Below are 17,769 nucleotides of genomic sequence, written 5' to 3' on the forward strand. Positions count from 1 at the left end.
GACATTCTTCCAATTCAGCATGTTCAATCGGCGAAACAACAAGCTCCGACAAAACCCAATGAAGTGTACGTTGCCGTCTGTCGTTGCTGTGTGAATTGGCCTTAAGATGGGATAGAAGCATTTTAACATTGGGAAACAATACACACTTTCCTTTTCATAGAGTGAGCAAATCAAACATGATGAACACAAGCATAAGGAACCATGGCTCATAATTAGGTATAATATTTGTAAATGACTCTCAAACTCATGTCTTTATGAGTCGGAACCATACTGTGAACCTCTTGAAGCAGTAGAAACAAAGAACACGATGCATTCTGCAATATATCCTATTGGATTAATCGTGACAGTGTGTCTACATTGCATATTTCATGGCTCCCTCCATCGTGCAAATACTCTAGAACAGAGGAGCTGTTTGTCTGGGATCGTCTGGCAGAACACTGATGGAATCCTCTGCTTTTCCACACAGCATACACAACATTGTGTACTCCTGAAAAAAAGAATAATACATCATAAAATAAAAATCCCCTTTAAAAACCTAAACAAACTAAGCAAATCCTATTAATTCGTCCAACATTTTAATATCCATGTTCTGTACTATTTACATAAACTTAAAAGTATGGCTCAGAAGAATTTTATTTATTTATATATTTTGTCATTTTTTATCAGAATTTGTCAAATTTATCTTAAGAGATGGGCCAATGTTGTCGTCATGACTGATTTAATAAAATTATTGTTTTAATGTTTAACTGGTATTCAGCAAAGATTAGTAACTATTGTTACTTCTGCTTTTTGAGACAATAACTAAATAATTATTAGACTACAATAGTAATAAGCGACTTGTTTATCCTTTTAATCGTTCATTCAAAAAATTGGCCTTACATTGAAGCAAAAGAATTGAGAGTGGTGGGTAAATCACATTATGCAATAAATGCTTTTCTACAAAACACGTTGGCCATAATTATTGGCACCCTTTTATTAAATACTTTTTGCAACCTCCTTTTGCCAAGATAACAGCTCTGAGTTTCGAGATCAGTCTATGTTTGATCTCTATGTTCGAGATAACGAGATCAGAGACCATTCCTCCATACAGAATCTCTCCAGATCCTTCAGATTCCCAGTGCTTCTCCTCTTCAGTTCAGCCCACTCATTTTCTATAGGGTTCAGGTCTGGAGAGTGGGACGGTCATGGCAGACGCTTCATTTTGTGCTCAGTGACACATTTTTGTGTTGATTTTGATGTTTGTTTTAGGTCGTTGTCCTGATGGAAGATCCAGCCACGGCCCATTATAAGATTTCTAGCAGATGCCATCAGGTTTCGATTTTTTTTTTATCTGTTGGTATTTACTCTATAATCCATGATCCCAGGGATCTGAACAAGATGTCCAGGACCTCCAGCAAAAAAATAGGCCCACAACATTAAAGATCCACCAGTATATTTAACCGTGGGTATTGGGTACTTTTTATTCCTGTTTGCTCTGGTGGAGTTGCTGCCAAAAAGCTTCTTTTTTTTTTTTCATCTGACCATAAATCCAGTCCCTTTTGAAGTTTCAGTTTTACTCCTTGTAATGGATGATTAAGGGAATTTGGCCTTTGTGTTTCCTCATATTTTTTCTCCTGTTAAAGGGGTGGTTGATTATGATTTCACTTTTCTAACTTTAGTTAGTGTGTATTGTTGCTGTTAACAACATAAACAACATCTGCAAAGTCACAATGCTCAAAGTTCAAAGCAAAGGGAGACATTTTCTTTTAAAGAAATAGCATTTTAAGGACTACAACAAACGGCTGGTAGGGACTACACGACATTCCTCCCGGGTTAGTGACATCACTAACCCTAAAAATGACATAAACCCCGCCCCCGGGAACGCGATTTATCGGTCGGTTTGGAGTGGGGAAGAAGGAGGATAAGGTATGTCATTGGAGTCATCAGGTGGGCACCCTGCTTCATCGACGTTTCGTTGATTGAAGCCCACAACGTCTCCATAAGGCTCAACAGTGTACCCAGCATCCCAGGTACACCCCCCTCCATGCCATACCCTCCATATCCCTGATGGGCTCTGCATGGCAGGGGCGTCCTTCTCCCTGAGTCGGGCCTAAGCCTGACCGCATACCATCTGTCTCTACCTTGCTGCCCAGTTGGAGTCCTTACGCTTGATCCAGAGCCAGATACTGCTTTTCTCGGCAGCACTTGAGATGGACTTGATGGCCTGTTGGAGACAGCGACCCTTCACCCCTATCTTTCTCAGCAAACTGGTGGTAGATGTATCAACAAATCCCCTGCATCCTACCTCTACTGGGAAGATACTGGTCTTCCAGCCATTCTGGGATGCTTCAGCTGCTAGGTCGGAATATTTATTCTTTTTCCTCTCATAAGCCTATTCAACTCCCTCTTCCCATGGTACTGTTAATTCCACAACATATACTAGTTTTGTTGTTGGAGACCACAGGACCATGTCTGGTCGGCGTGTTGTAGCCAATATTTCTGGGGGAAATACAAGCTTCTTATCAAGGTCCACTTCCAACTTCCAATCCCGCGCTGACTGCAAGAAGCTTGTATCCTTAGGTGCTGTACTCTGTTTCTGATTTTGGCCAGCTGGTACGAAATTTGTTAAGTTGACCTGTACTGCCGATGTTTGTAGGAGATTGTTTGTGGTGGTTCGCTTCTGTTCCATTATTGATGCCAGTTCTCTGAGTACTTGGTTATGCCGCCAAGTATAGCGCCCTTGTGTGAGACTTGTAGTACACCCCGATAGAATGTGCCTTAGGGATGCAGGTACTTGACACAGGGAACAGGCAGGATCTTCTCCATTCCACACTTTCAGATTTTGGGGGCAGGGTAGCAGGTCGTATGTGGCCCTGATGACAAAACTCAGCTGAGCTCCCTCCATTTGCCAGATGTCACGCCAGCTGAGCTTTTTTTTCTCCAGGCCCTCCCAGTTGGTCCATCTCCCTTGCTTGGCCATTGATACGGCTTTGGCATGTCGTTCTCCATCCTCCTGTCTCCTAACCTCCTCTACCACTAGCTGTCTCTTCTGCACTGATGTTGCTTTATGCCACAGAGGAGTTTTGGGGATGAGTCCGAACCCTGCCCTTCCATGCTGTACTTGTCCAACCACATCTCTGAAATGAAGCGCAGACTTTGCACTCTGAACAGCTTCTGATGGAGTCCATTTTCTTCCTGCTACCACCCGGGGGGCTGCTGTTCGAATGACTGCATCCTCAGATTCAGATAAGGTCATGACAAGCCTTGCTTTGGTGCATTTGAACTCTTCAACGAGCCTTGTGATTGGTAATTCCAACTTGCCATGTCCATAAAGTCCAACAGAACTTAAACAACGTGGAATTCCAACATGAAATCTTTGATCTGTAACTTGGCCTTTCATGATGGAGATGCTTCTGCACTTATTGGGCTTTAACTTCATCCTCGCCCATGTAATATTTTGATGAAGTTTCTCCAGCAATCTTTTGGTGCAGGGGACAGTTGTTGTGAGTGTTGTTGGATCGTCCATATAGGCCCGAATTGGTGGTAACCTCTGATTACTTTGTAGTCGTTCTCCTCCCACGACCCATTTCGAGGCTCTAATAATGATCTCCATTGCCATCGTGAAGGCCAATGGGGAGATGGTACATCCCGCCATGATACCTACTTCCAACAGTTGCCAATTTGTGGTGAAGTCTGACGTTGTAAGGCAAAACTGTAGATCCTGGAAGTAGTGTTTCACTAGATTTGTGATTGTAGTCAGAACCTGGAAGAAATCAAAGGCAGCCCACAGAACTGGATGAGGAACTGAACCATAGGCATTGGCCAGATCAAGGAACAAGACGTGAAAATCTTTCCCTTCTTTCTTTGCAGTCTAGATTTGATGCCATATAATGCTGTTATGTTCCAGGCATCCTGAAAAGCCTGCGATGCCAGCCTTTTGAATTGACGTGTCAATGAAGTGGTTTTGTTTTAAATACTGTGTCAGTCGTTGTGCCAATACACTGAAAAAGATCTTGCCTTCAATGTTCAGCAGGTTTATCTGGCGGAACTGTTCAATGGTGGTCGAATTCTTTTCTTTTGGGATAAACACCCCTCCCGCTCTTCGCCAGGCTTTCGGAATAATTTGCTTGACCCACGCCACCTTCATGTTCTTCCACAGAATTTTTAAAACATCTGGAGCGTTCTTATAGACACTATACGGTACGGCGTTAGGGCCTGGTGCAGATGCCGTTCTTGCCTTTTTCACTGCCTGCTTCACCTCGCTCAGCTTGGGAGGGCTGATATCAAACTGATGTTGTGGTGATGATATTGGAGGGATGTCAGTGGGGACAACAATTGGTTCATCTTTTTTCCCATCTGTATAGATGGTTCTCAGATGCTCTTCAACCTGGTCTTTTGATATTTTCAGGGATCCACTCTTCTCCTTTGTGAATATGCCTTTCACAAATTTAAATGGGTCTTTATAGAAATCAGTTCTGGCTTTTTCTTTCTTGTTCCGGCGCATCCGTAAGCTTTCTGCTCGGCGGAGTTTTGAGAGCCTGTGCTTTAGGTCCTCTTGAAGTACGTTGATGCCTTCCCTTTCTTCCACTGTCGCCTTTCTCCACAACTTTCTTAGCCGTCGCCTCTCTTTTACAAGTTGTTGGATTTCTTGCAGCCGACGGGACTTGGGGGTGGGAAGCATGCGTTTCTTTTTGACTTGTTCCTTTACTCCACATTTCTCCTCTCCGTAGCTGTAAATAAGGTCGCCCATCTTCTCCAGCTTTTTCTCGGCTGACCCTTTGATGTTATTTAGGATAAGGCTTAAGTCTGCGTTGATGGTTTCCCGCTCCTTGCTGTTAGATTTTGGCCATTTCACCAACGGCTTACGTCCTTGCATGTTTTCTTTTTTGCGGTGGGCTGGTTGTTGTCTTGGACTGGTGGTTCTGCCTGAAGCTTCCTACTCATTCCCTGGGGTGCTGATTCTCTGCGGACTGTGGGGTTCTTCCTGCCGCTGATTCTCACCCGACTGATTTAACCTTCTTCTTGACAGAATCTGGTCAATGCGGGGCCCTGGGTTGGTGGTTTTCAGGCATTTCTTCCGTCCTTGATGTACCTTAAGACCATGGGTTAATGTTACTTTCGCCCATCCACACACGCAAATCTGAAGAACATGTCCAACTGCTGGTTTCTCAAGAGTCTTGCTACATTTTCCATTCAAGTCATGTTCATTGCAAGGGTCATTACCGGGAGGTCAGTCTGTGAGTCTTCTTCCGCCCCTGCTCTCGCAGACTCTAGGGGTATACTTCTTATTGAACTTTTAGTAGCCAGTATAAGATAAGATAAATACACATAAGCTTCATAAATTCATCAAATAACCATTTAGAAAAGTTGTCTACATGTTGTCACTTCTTCTTGAGTCTCTCCATCTTTGTCTGACTCCGGTTTGAACATAAATTAGGCTAAAAGTTTTTGAAATTTTCAGGACACAAGCTGTTGAAGCTCTGCCCTCTGTGCTGGGAGCAGCAGCTCATTTCCATTTAAAGGGACAGACAAAAAAACGGTGCATTTTTGCTTTCCCTCAAAAAGTGACAATTTTAAGATGCTATATAAAAATATCTGTGGGGTATTTTGAGCTAAAAATTCACATACACAGTCTGGGGACATCAGAGACTTATTTTACATATTGAGAAAAGGGGATTAAACAAGAAGTCATAGCTAGACAATTTCATGTTTCTAGTCACCCTGGTGTGCTAATTTTTTTAAATATTGACAGGAATAAACTTCCGAGATATTTTACTCATAAAAAATTCTAGAGGTGCCAATAATTGTGGCCAACGTGTTATGGAGAAAAACATGTATTTCATAATGTGAGTTTCATCCCACTTTCAAAACTTTTACTTAAATGAAATGTTAGATTTTTGTGATTTTTATTTTATTTTATGAAAGATCAAAAGGATAAACAATACAGATTTATTTTTACAGCCATCTTTGATCATATTGGATCTAGATGGAAGGATTTCGGGATGGTTGGTGAGTGGCCACCACGTTCCAACAAGACTGCGACGTCAGCAGCAGGTGACGATTTGAGCTGAAATATTGGGAAGTCAGATGGAATATATATAGCTGTATATTATATACATATATATGTGTGTGTGTGTGTGTGTGTGAGAGAGAGTGTGTGTGATTAAACCGTATTGGTCTGTTTATAATTGTACAACTATCTCTAATAAACTCCTAGCATCTTATTTCTAAACATTTAGAAACACGGCTCACCTGATAGTCATCCACCACAGTGAAGGTGTACTCATGTCTGGCTATGACATGATCACAGTTCTTGCACATATCTGAGGAAAAGCAAATACTGATGACGTCAGTCTGAGACATTTAGGGAATATCAGAGCCATAGAGAGAAAGAGTTGCGACACGCTTTGATGTCGCCGCGACGGCTGTCACGTGGTTCATGTAAGCCCCATTAGTTCCAAAACATACGCGGGCTGTCATGTTCTTCTATGGACAGACAGCAGCGATTGGATTATTAAACGGTAAATATAAAATAAAACACACACCCAAGTACTTTTTAAGCTGTTATTGCATTTTGTTAATGTCAGTTTTGCATTTGGAGAGGCAGGGTGACAACTTAGATAAGTTTTAGGCTATTTTTTTGGAGGGAAAAGCATAGTGTTCATGTTCGCATGGGTAGTACGTTAGCACTGGCTTTAGCGGCTCTAACTTAACTTTTCCATGTCATTCATCTGATGATGGACGTCTCATGATATTTATTTTAGCACAACTGGGCTGTATTAGGCTATTGATTCCCGTGATCTTGCTTATAAATTCCGATTCAGCCATTAGCCTACCTTCGTGATCACGCAAAGAGGTCTGCAGTCCGTTCAGAATTCCAACCAACACAAAATATAAACGCTGTGCATGTACAAATGAATGATTTAGGAGGGAAATAGACTGCTCCCATAACGTAGAAAGCAACGACTATACAGCAATGTTCGGTAAATATTCAACCGAAAAATATTCTTCATAAAATTAAACCGGAGAGATAGTTAATGAGTGAATTAACTATGTTCCTAAATACATATAAGCACATGCATAACCCTCCCTAACCCATTTAAATAAATGAATTGTGTGTGTGTGTATATAATATTATATATAGGTTATATATATATATATACATATAAAATATTATTAAAAATATTATATATTATATACATCAGGTTACCAGTTAGCTAACGTTAGTGAAGTGTTGGTCACGTAAGCTATCGCTGCAATTAACCTATTATCTTCCAATAAACATTTACTAAAACTGGCTACATTAAATATAACTACAGACTAGATTCACGAGAGGTCGGCTAATGTGTGTAAAAGTAAAAAAATACAGTAATTTCATTAATTTACCAGCGAACGTACTTCTGAAGCACTGAAAATGAATGGGGTTCAATGGAGAAACTATCAGTGTTTGGAACTATTGGCTGCTCCACGACACGCGTTACTTCCGCATTCCAAAGTTCCTATGGCGGTGGAACCCCTTTCTTATACTGTCTATGGTCGCAAGACTCGCAACTCTCTCTCTCTATGGCTCTGGGGAATATGTTCATGTAATGATGTGACGTCACGTGACTCACGCAGGTAAGTGACAATCTCCTCCTCATCTTCATTCACGATCGTCCTGTCACTGATCAGCACAAAGTCCCGCTGGTGACAGTTGGCGCATCCGAGAAAATTCATGAGATATGAACCATTCTCGAGACAGGTATTACCCTATTGCACATAACAGATTAAGTAAACACCTGAAATACAGTTTCTAGCAAAAATATTAAGAGACTAACACTGTCAATAAATGTAAATAAATAAATCATGCCCGCTTGAACCCAGTGCACAAATAAACAAAACAAGTTAAACTATTAAATAGTGCTATTAAATATTAAGTCTCAAGAATTAATGGGAAAAGCTAAATGCCTAATGCTAGTAGATAGTTTGGCTATCTACTAAGCACAAAACTTTTCAGGAAACATAAGTGCAGTGATGCTCATCTTTGACTGGAAACCAACAACCCGCGCTGCATCTGCCTCTTTGAACTTTAATGGCATCAAAGGAACATATAGCAGCAGGATTCGCGCGAGGTGTGCCATTCACAATTATCATAAACTCACCCTGTCGGGATATTGTTTCTGCATACATCCAGTACACATTTCGGATCAGTCAGTTAAGAAAACTAATAGCACAGATCAAACATAGACAGTAAAAGAGATCAAAGCACCATGCAAAGCACCGAGACGCTTCCGTGTTCGTCTTCTTCTGTGTATTCTCTGTAGGATTGGTGAGTATAGCGCCCCCAGCGGTGCGTTCATGCGTTCATCATATCTGCGATTGAAAGAAAGGATTGTTGTCTTTTTCGTTTAAAAATGTGACGTTTCCATGACCTGTATATATATAAAAATCCGTGACTGTACAGATTTATTTGTAAACAAACATTGAATTGTATACATTTTGTGCGTGTTGTGTGTGCAGTATGCTAGTAATAAAGTTTGTTGACAATTGAATGCAATAAACATTAGATACATCCAGACATTGGTCCTCAAATTGTTTCTCCAAAGCCCCACATCACCATTGTATAGGTCAATATTCGAAACCCTACAGCATCTGACTTTGCCTAATTTTCTGCTATGTGTCAGTTAATTGTTTTGCAGTAGGAATTATAATTTTTTTGAGCAGACTTGACTTTAGAACAGTTTAATAATAAGACAATAATTTACTAGTTTGAGAACCACTACACTAGGGGGAGCACCCTGTTTGTTCAGACTGTAAATCCTTACATCAGTGTGGCCATCATGACAAGTGAAATATCTAGGCACCGATAAATTTATAAAGTAAAAATTAGCGAGTTGTGTTTTTTAGTCCTATTTCATTCATATAGACAGTCCATCAAATCTCAAAAACAGGTGATTGCTAATTTTGTTTAGGAAAGTCGCCTAGGCTCGTTTTAACTGCTTGTTTGTTTTGCGATATCTGGCAACAATGTTTTACAGTCAACATGGTCGTGGATGGATAACGCAGCATACTGACAACAACTACTAAAAAATGTGTTTTGGGTAGATTAATATAGGCTATAATTGGTACGTAATCTCTATCATAACACAACGTTACCATTCACGACAAGAGTCTTCCAGCTAACTGCTCTGAATGTCTAGAATGATTTAAATGTTCTAACTCCGCCTAAAAACATTTTGCTTTGCGTTTTTTTTCGTATACTACAGTAAATATTTACGTTTTTTTTTTTGTTTACTACAGTAAATAACAGGCAGCCATGAAATCCAGAAAGAAGGGGAAAAGGTCCGGGAAACCCCAAACCTTCATATACACGAAATGTTTGATCTGTGGCGAACAGTACGGAGATAAGGTTTGTCTGTTCGTTTGTTTACAGTTTCATAATTTCACAAATAAAATAGTTGATTTTATTTGATGCTTTATGTATTATTGTGATTTGTTGTTTTTTTAAATGTAATTTAAACATTGCTATTGACATTTAATCACATATGCCACAGGCTTCAAGAAATCTTAAGTTTTCTGTTGACTTATTTTCTATGTTTATTTATTTATTTTGGGGCGGGAGATGTCAAGATGAAAAAAAAAGCCGATAGTTATGTGTTTGCTACATGATAGTTCGTTGGGACTCTCTTCCTGAAAAGTATTTGATTGGACAAAATGAGTGCGTGCAGAATGAGTCATCAATATTTTTGTCCGTTTTCAAGGAAGAGAAAATATTTCTTTTAAATTTATAAACATTGAAGCACAAACATTTAAAGGGGTCATATAATGCCATTTTTGTACAAGCTAGTATGATTATTTAGGGTCTAAATTAAAAGTTTGTAATATACTTTAATTAAAAATTCTCATTAGTATTGTAAGAAAACACTTATTTTACTTGGTCAAAAACAGCTCTGTTTTCAGCACGCCGTTTCAGTTTATATGACTTTAAATGATAATGAGCTTTGCTCACCCCGCCTCTCTGTTCTGTGCGTACATCGTTTGTAACACAGTAACACAATAACCATAATGCGTTGTTCAGTATAAACGTGGGATTATGAATTATATTGAGAACATCATACATAGAAAACATGCCTTAATGTACCCTAAGTGTAAACCTTAGACGCATTCATTGTGAAGCGTGCAGCTAGCGATTTGCAAAGATTAATATAAATATTAATATAAAGTTTAATAAAACTTTACACTCACTTCAGTTGTTCTAGAGGTTCAGCAGGAACACGAATAGCTGGTACCGATCCTTTTTTCATGAGCAGCTTCTTAGCAAAACCAGCTCATACTGACCCTCGTTTATAAAGCAGTCTGCTGAGAAATGATTCGCGCAAACATGAAAGCATTGACGTTGCTTGTGGGGAATATTCCCTTCGAAAACAAACTCAGCCACTGCGTCTTCAGCGGTTCGGATTCAGGAACATTAAAATGACTGCTGTGTTCCTTATTGCACCCAAGAACAGAACACCAATCGCTTAGACGCCATTCTGCTCATAGACAGTGCTCCAGCATATCAATAATGACCCCGCCGGTCCGCGCAGACTATGATTGACAGCTCGCTCACGAGCGAGGGCGGGTCTGTGTTGAAACGATGCTGTCAATCAACAATCGTGGGAGGGGCTTCCGAGCGTGTGACGTCACAAAATCGAACAGCTCAATTTGAGGCATGGGAAAACATATAAGGAGATTAAAACAAAAACACTAGATGGATTTTTATCATTTTATGATGGTTGTGTACAGACACTGCCAACACACATTTCAGTACAATCAACTTGTAAAAGTGCATGTACCATTATATGACCCCTTTAAGGCATACTTCAACAATCATTCATATAAACATATGTTTTTATGTATACAGAATTTAGAAACACAAAACACACAAAAAGAAAAGCGAAATCTTAATCTAGTGACAGAAAAAGCTGTAAGACGTTTTCAGGGCATTTCTGTCCGTCATCCAGTCATGAGATTTTGCAAATAGCTTAAAATAAATCTTCCATCTGTTGAAAATGGGGTTTAATCTTTAAATATTTGTGGATAAAGTGTTTACCTAAAACAATAAGGTTATTTATCAAAAATTATAAGTACTTATCATCCATTATACATTATACATTATACATTAGTACATTATATTCCAACTTTAATTGAGATCACATTCAAAGGGTGTAGCGATATATTTTTAGATTGTATCCAACTTTGAAATGAAAGCCAAAATTCATATACAAGAATATATTTTCTACTGTTTCAATTTCTCTCTCACAAAATCAATATGAATTGTTCTCCCAATTAAATGTCATGTAAAAAGCAATTTGATGGACAAATGGCGTTCGATATTTAAAATGTCACTTATTTGGCCTTATTAGTAAAAGATTGGGTAAGATAACTATCACTTCCTTTTTTACAGAATTTGGACACTCATATGCATTCTTATGTCCACCATGAGGCAGTTGAGCATCTCAAGGGCAGGTATGGAATTACAGAGAACTGATTATAAAGTCCTTCTCAGGTATAAAAATAATAATAATAATAATGCACTTTTGATATTACAGTGAACAGTTGCATAAGTGTTTGGCATGTGATGTGTCTGTGCTGGGACTAGAGCTGTACAAGGAGCATATTGCCACCCGCAAACACACATACAGTCTGTACAAACTTCACAACAGAAGAAGAAAAGAACAAAAATATATGAACTACCATATAGACCTGACTGATGAGGAGTTTTTAGCCCTTCAAATAGAGCGAAAAAAGTAAGTTTACCTCATATACATTCAACTGTATAATACAAGTTTATGATTTAAAAAATGGTTGATAAATTGCCTTTTAAAATAAATTGGCCTGTTATTTTTTCAATATAAATATTAATATGGATCAAAGATGTAAAAGTTATTTTCATCCATTTAGGAAGATACAAAAATGTACGGAGACTTGTTTTGTCTGCTGTCAGATTTTCCCTATACAGGTTAGCAACTTTCTGTAACTTTTTTTTAATGCCCTGTATTTCCTTTGAGAGTGACAACCTTATAGATAAAGGCTAAAATAACCAGCTTTAACATTTTTCATTGAATTAAAGACATAACAAAGAAAAAAATCTATAAGAAAGTAAATATTTAGATGTAATGACAGGACTGTGTTTTTGTCTGATGATTTAACTCATTGGCCTTTTCATTCCCAAATTGAATGTTTTATGGTTATTTTTATGCTGTAAGCACATTATGGCTTAGGATGTATGTCTTAGATCTGTTCTTTTTATAATTACCTTGATCTTTGCTGTCACAGGATTTGGATGCACATATGCACAGTATTGTCCACCATCAGGCAATTGAGGAACTGAAGGGCAGGTATGGGACTAAAATACATTGATTGATACATCTTTTAGGGCTGGTTCACACAAAACGCGTTATTGCTTTGAAAAAACGCATGACGCGGACAGTGGAATGGGGGGAAATCATACGGTCATAACTTATTTTAAACTTGAGCATCGTGTTTTTAGAACGCCAAAGACGTGAGCGCAACGGTCAAACACGTCTGTCTACCCTAGCGTGTGTTTTTATATAGATGGAAAAGTAGCGCAGTGGAATGGAAAAATGTGTTCTGTGTGAACGGCCCCTTACTCATGCACATGTTGTTTCAAACCAGTGTGACATTAGTTGTTCTGTATTATGAAAGAATTTTAATATTAAACTATTAATAATAAAAAGTGAAAATAAATGTATGCTCTTCTTCCTACAGTCCACAGGTTCATAAGTGTTGGGCCTGTGACATGACTAAAACAGGAATGGCACAGTTTAAGGTGCATATTCGCACTCTTTATCACAAATACATGTTGTTTGAACTCCAAAAGATTACAGCAGATGGAAAAACAGTGGACTACAGTGCTGAAATTGATGATGAGCTTAGAGCCTTTTGTTACCAAAGAGATCAACAAATGTAAGCTTGCCAGCTCATACGTTATGTGTGTAATTGTGTGTGTTTTGAATGAATGATGGTTGAGTGACTGAACAGTGTGGAACATTACTGAATGACCTTTAAAAAAAATGTTTGTATCAATAGTCCTAAGGCACAAGTGTTTTGCATCCCACCTTGCAGCTTTTGTTACAATTTTTCTACTTTCTCAATTACTATCCGAGCATATGCTCAACATTGTCAAGGTTAAGAACTTATTCATGTGTGTGATTCATATGTTGTGAATTGTTTCATGATAAGTTCTCCTGTGTGTACAAATAAGAAAAATCTATTTTATTTTAAACACAAGAACGTGTTCTATGTGAATGGTCCCTTGACAATCAGTTTTCTTTATTGTACTTGTTTCTTTATTCTTACTTGTTTTCTTTTGTGTAAGGCAAGAGAAAAAGAGAGAGAAAACAAAGAAGTGGAAACAAGCAAAATTGAAGAGGGCACAGTTGTTAAAATCGAAAGAAAACACAAGTGAAATTGGGCATTCAACAATACCTGTCATAGACAATGAGGAGTTCACAAATGGCCAGTTGCCGCAATCATGCCGTCTCTTCGTCTCTTGGGAAAATCAAAATGACCTCCCAGCATCTTTCCAGCTTAACCAAAACCTGCCTAAACAGAGACAGGAGAGCATACTTGATATGGACAGATCAAACGGGCCACTTGTGAAAAAGCCTCGTCTTGAGAACCCATCAGATAATCTTCCTCAAGAAATGTCTGCTCATGGCACACCGACTCCAGAAATTGAAGATGGTACATCTGCTGGGCCTACATGTGCGCCCGGACTGGTCCAAAGCAGGATGGAGGCCAACAAACCCAACTTGACAGCAACGAAAGGAACTTGTTCAGCACAGAAGGCAACGACCAAGAATGAAGCTGTCATTCCCAAACCTCCACTACAAAAACGCAGTCGTTCCAAAAAGTCTATGAGGAAAGTTAACAAAGCAGAATCACAGAGTAATAAACAGGGCACAACCAGGTGAATAAATCATGCTTTTTACTTTTTGCTTCCCCTTTGAGACTCATTCTTTCATATTCTCTTTAGTGTTAACATTTTTAAAAATCACATATGTTTCATAAAATTGGATCCACAAGCATGTTTCTGACTTAAAAGCCTTCAGATTCTTAGATGAAGATCTGTTGTCTCTGACATTTAAACTGTGATCTCCTTAATATCTCTTTTTTTCTTAGAGAAGGTATGAATGGGCAAGAGCCACACGTTGATTCTCTTCCATCTGGAACTTCACTGAATGAAATGTTTGAAAGCCAGACTTCAGGAAATGACTGCCAGGCAGTAGAGGTTGTTGAAAACGTTCGGCCTCAGACTGTGCATGTTAAGAAAAAGAAATCAAATGCGTGTGACACAGAACAGGGAGAAACATCACTGGTGAACAGCTTTGAAACCAACTCCTGCAACGTCCAGAAAAACAAGAAAAAAAAACAAGTATGAGAGTTTGAGTGAAGTTGTAACAAGAAATCTATAGAAATGCTTGTTAATATTTATGTATGTATTTTTTTAAAGGACATTTCACATAACAATCTGAATCCCAAGACAAATGACAAAACATCTAGAAAAAGTGAGTATTAAATTTTATTGTAGCTTTGATTAGCATTTGTTGTTTAAATTGATTCTTAATAAAAAAATATATATATTTGATATTATTTATTTTATTTTATTATTATTAATGCAAGGAAATGCAAATTTGAGTGTTGATTTTTTTTATTAGGTCAAATGTCCTTTTACAATTTAGTCATGAGTTATTTGCCAGATGTTAAACCTCAAAACCTCAATAATGTCTCTCTACCATCATAATCTAATTGACCAGTAATATACTTGTACATATCATAAAGTTTATCTGTGTGTATATGATTCTTAGGGAAAGTGAAGAAGTTGTTGACGCTGTCTTCGAAAGAAGATAAGTTGACTAGCTCTTTGGAGGATGTAGGTGACGAGTTGTTCCTGGCGTACTCTACCATGCAGAGCGCTTACACAGAAGTTCAGCGTCTACTAGCTGTTAAACAACAGGTACGTGGCTGCTCCATTAATCACCATCGCAAGCTTCTATTGAAAACTGCATTTTAAAGTTGCAGAAAGCATTTGAACTAGTTCAGCGTAACCTTTTTTCTTTAAAATTAGTCCTAAATGATAAGAAAACAAAATACATGGTCTTTTCTAGGAAACATAAGACTGATTCTTCTCCACCGCCTATTTACACTTTGCAGGGTAACTCTATAGAACTGGTCTCCTCTTACAAATATCTAGGGTTTGTGCTGGAAGAGGACTTATCATTCAAGTTACATGTTAAACAACTGCTGTCTAAGTTAAGGTTACAGCTGGGGTTTTATTTTCGGAATAGTGCATGTTTCTCACAGTCAGCCAAGAGAAAGTTGGTGGAATCTACCTTCTTACCTATCTTAGATTATGGAGATGTTTTTTACAGAAATACCACTAAAGCTCTCTTACAATCAGTAGATTCTGTTTATCACTCTGCTCTAAGATTTATAACTTGCACAAAATATCACACTCATCACTGTGCACTGTATGAAATGGTAGGTTGGCCTTCACTTCACATAAGAAGGTACAAACACTGGCTCATACTTGTATACAAGGCATTAGTCGGCCAGCTTCCTCAATACATGAATAGCTTAATAACTTTTAATAGTCAAGGGTATAATCTACGTTTATACCCTTTTATTTATAGCGCATCAGCTGCTTGGAATGAGATCCAAAGTTCATTGAAACTTGAAGTACTTATTTCAATAAATAAGTTTAAGTTACATTTACAAATTATTCAAATCTGTCTGCACTTGCTCTTAACGTTTAATTTTGTTTTACTGTCATTTTATTGTTGTATATGTGTGTGTTGTGTAATTTGTTTTATGTAGTTATGTATATCGTGTGCTGCTACCTTGGCCAGGGCTCACTTGTAAATGAGATATTTATCTCAATGTGATTATTTCCCTGGTTAAATAAAGGTAAAAAAAAAAAAAAAAACTCTTTAGTTTTCTCCCTTTAATATTTTAGAAGTCTACAATTTCTTTTTAGATTAAGTCTGCACAAAAAGGAAGCTGTGATAGTCTTTTCTTCCCTGTTGTGACGTATATCTGAGAGAAATGGCTTCTGGAATAAAGAAAAAATGAAGGATGGGATTTGATTTTGTCCATTAGGAATTGATTGGATTATTTGTGGTTTTCCATTGCTGTGATCTCATGTGAGTGACAGGTTGTCCCGCCCTCACGCCGTAAACACTTCATCAGAAAAGAGAAGAGATGAAACGTAGTTGCAAGAGGAAGGGAAGTTATTTTGATTAAAGATTACGAGGGAACATGCATTTTTAAAATTGATGTGCGTGGATAAATCATTTATAATAAATACTGCAATATTTATTGCAATTTAATATTTAATTATACTGTAATTGGCACAATACCAATTCTATATATTTATATGTGTTTTTTTTTTTTAGATTAAGGTCCAATTCTCACTATTAACCTCAATAATCTCCTAATTACTGCGCATTAATAATTTGTAAGGTAGTTGTTAAATTTAAGTATTGGGTAGGATTAAGGGATGTAGAATATAGTCAAGCAGAATAATGCATTAAAATATATTTATAAGTAATAATAAACAGCCAAAATCCTTGTATGTGTATAATATATACACACACAATATCAATTCTTCTGTTGTCAGGTAACCTCAGAGATGGCCTCGCTCAGGACGAAGCGCATAAAGATTCTGCAGGATATGAAGAGTAAGAGCTCCTTTATCATCTCATATATTTTTATCAGTTCAACTCATGGACTAACTAACTATTCCTGCTTAAGAAATGTAGTTTTTTTTTGTTTCAAATATGAGATTAATATGTAATATATTACATGTAATGATTGTTTATGATGTTTTGTCAGATCCCACTCATTCAGACCAGCAGGTGGGGCTAAATGCCTCCTGACAGCTGTGTGAACCTCTGAGGAAGGATCCCTCCCCTAGCCATCCCAGGGAGCCTCACGGAGCAGCTGCACCATAGGACTCACTCCCAGGTTTATCTGATTCTGGACCTAACTCTCAGTGAACACAAATGACCTCTGTGAGCATGTATCTCATCTGAGAGCACAGACTGCATCATTGTAACAGACTTTAATGCAGTTTTATAATTGTTTTATTGCAGTTCACATTGGATTATGCTCTAACTTGATCAGATCGGTGCGGATTATTTCTAAAGAAAAAAGCAATCGTTTTTTAAAATCTGATTCTGGCATGATAAAAATGTAATTTCTATCTTGAAATGTAAAATTGCATAAAAAAGGTAACCTACAATTTTGAAAAATCAATAATTTCTTTTTAGTCAAGATTGTGTGAGGCACTTTGTCAAGCTACAAGGACATGAAAGGAGATGTCACAGACTACGATCTGAAGATTCAGGTATATTAAAAGATTTTCATAATAGCATCAGCAGAATATGGACATTCACTGCCTAATACAATAAATAGTGTAGTAATATGGATTTATCAGTTCAAATAATATTGCTTACAAGACAACATATTAGGATATTCATTCAGACTCACTCTGGAAGGGTTGTAGTTATTTTACTTACAGGAATCTGAATAATATTTTAAAATGTTGAAAATATTTTGTTGTTTTTATCATCCGTGTTCTTGCTACTCCAGCAGAAGTTTGTTCATCCTCAAGGTTAACCATGTGTTTATCCGTTGTCTGCAGTCATGAACGCACAATAGTTGTACTATTTTGTGCTGTTTGTTTATTCTCTGCAAATCATGGCTACGACAACAAGTGGATTAAAACAGTGCAAAGTACTTTAT

General features: G+C 37.9%; 2 protein-coding genes across 2 annotated transcripts; one reads left to right on the forward strand and one right to left on the reverse strand.

Annotated features, from left to right (window-relative positions):
- Positions 1 to 134: 134 nt before the first annotated feature.
- Positions 135 to 8,201, reverse strand: churc1 (churchill domain containing 1). Its single transcript, XM_056259914.1, has 4 exons — positions 8,121 to 8,201; positions 7,593 to 7,728; positions 6,232 to 6,302; positions 135 to 487 (listed from the first exon to the last, which is right to left on the reverse strand). The coding sequence occupies exons 1-4, from the start codon at positions 8,157 to 8,159 to the stop codon at positions 395 to 397; spliced, it is 339 nt and encodes a 112-aa protein (XP_056115889.1). The 5' UTR covers positions 8,160 to 8,201; the 3' UTR covers positions 135 to 394.
- An 805-nt stretch (positions 8,202 to 9,006) lies between these two features.
- Positions 9,007 to 17,184, forward strand: znf106b (zinc finger protein 106b). The gene is made up of 13 exons (XM_056259915.1): positions 9,007 to 9,083; positions 9,259 to 9,367; positions 11,405 to 11,466; positions 11,550 to 11,747; positions 11,902 to 11,959; positions 12,277 to 12,338; positions 12,730 to 12,927; positions 13,340 to 13,933; positions 14,146 to 14,398; positions 14,477 to 14,531; positions 14,832 to 14,980; positions 16,643 to 16,703; positions 16,858 to 17,184. Exons 2-13 carry the CDS (start codon positions 9,275 to 9,277, stop codon positions 16,899 to 16,901), a joined length of 1,827 nt encoding a protein of 608 aa, XP_056115890.1. The 5' UTR covers positions 9,007 to 9,083; positions 9,259 to 9,274; the 3' UTR covers positions 16,902 to 17,184.
- The last annotated feature ends 585 nt before the right edge of the window (positions 17,185 to 17,769 follow it).

The sequence above is a fragment of the Rhinichthys klamathensis genome, unplaced genomic scaffold (genome assembly GCF_029890125.1).
Source record: "Rhinichthys klamathensis goyatoka isolate OS25496 unplaced genomic scaffold, OSU_Roscu_1.1 h1tg000170l_1, whole genome shotgun sequence".
NCBI lineage: Eukaryota > Metazoa > Chordata > Actinopteri > Cypriniformes > Leuciscidae > Rhinichthys > Rhinichthys klamathensis.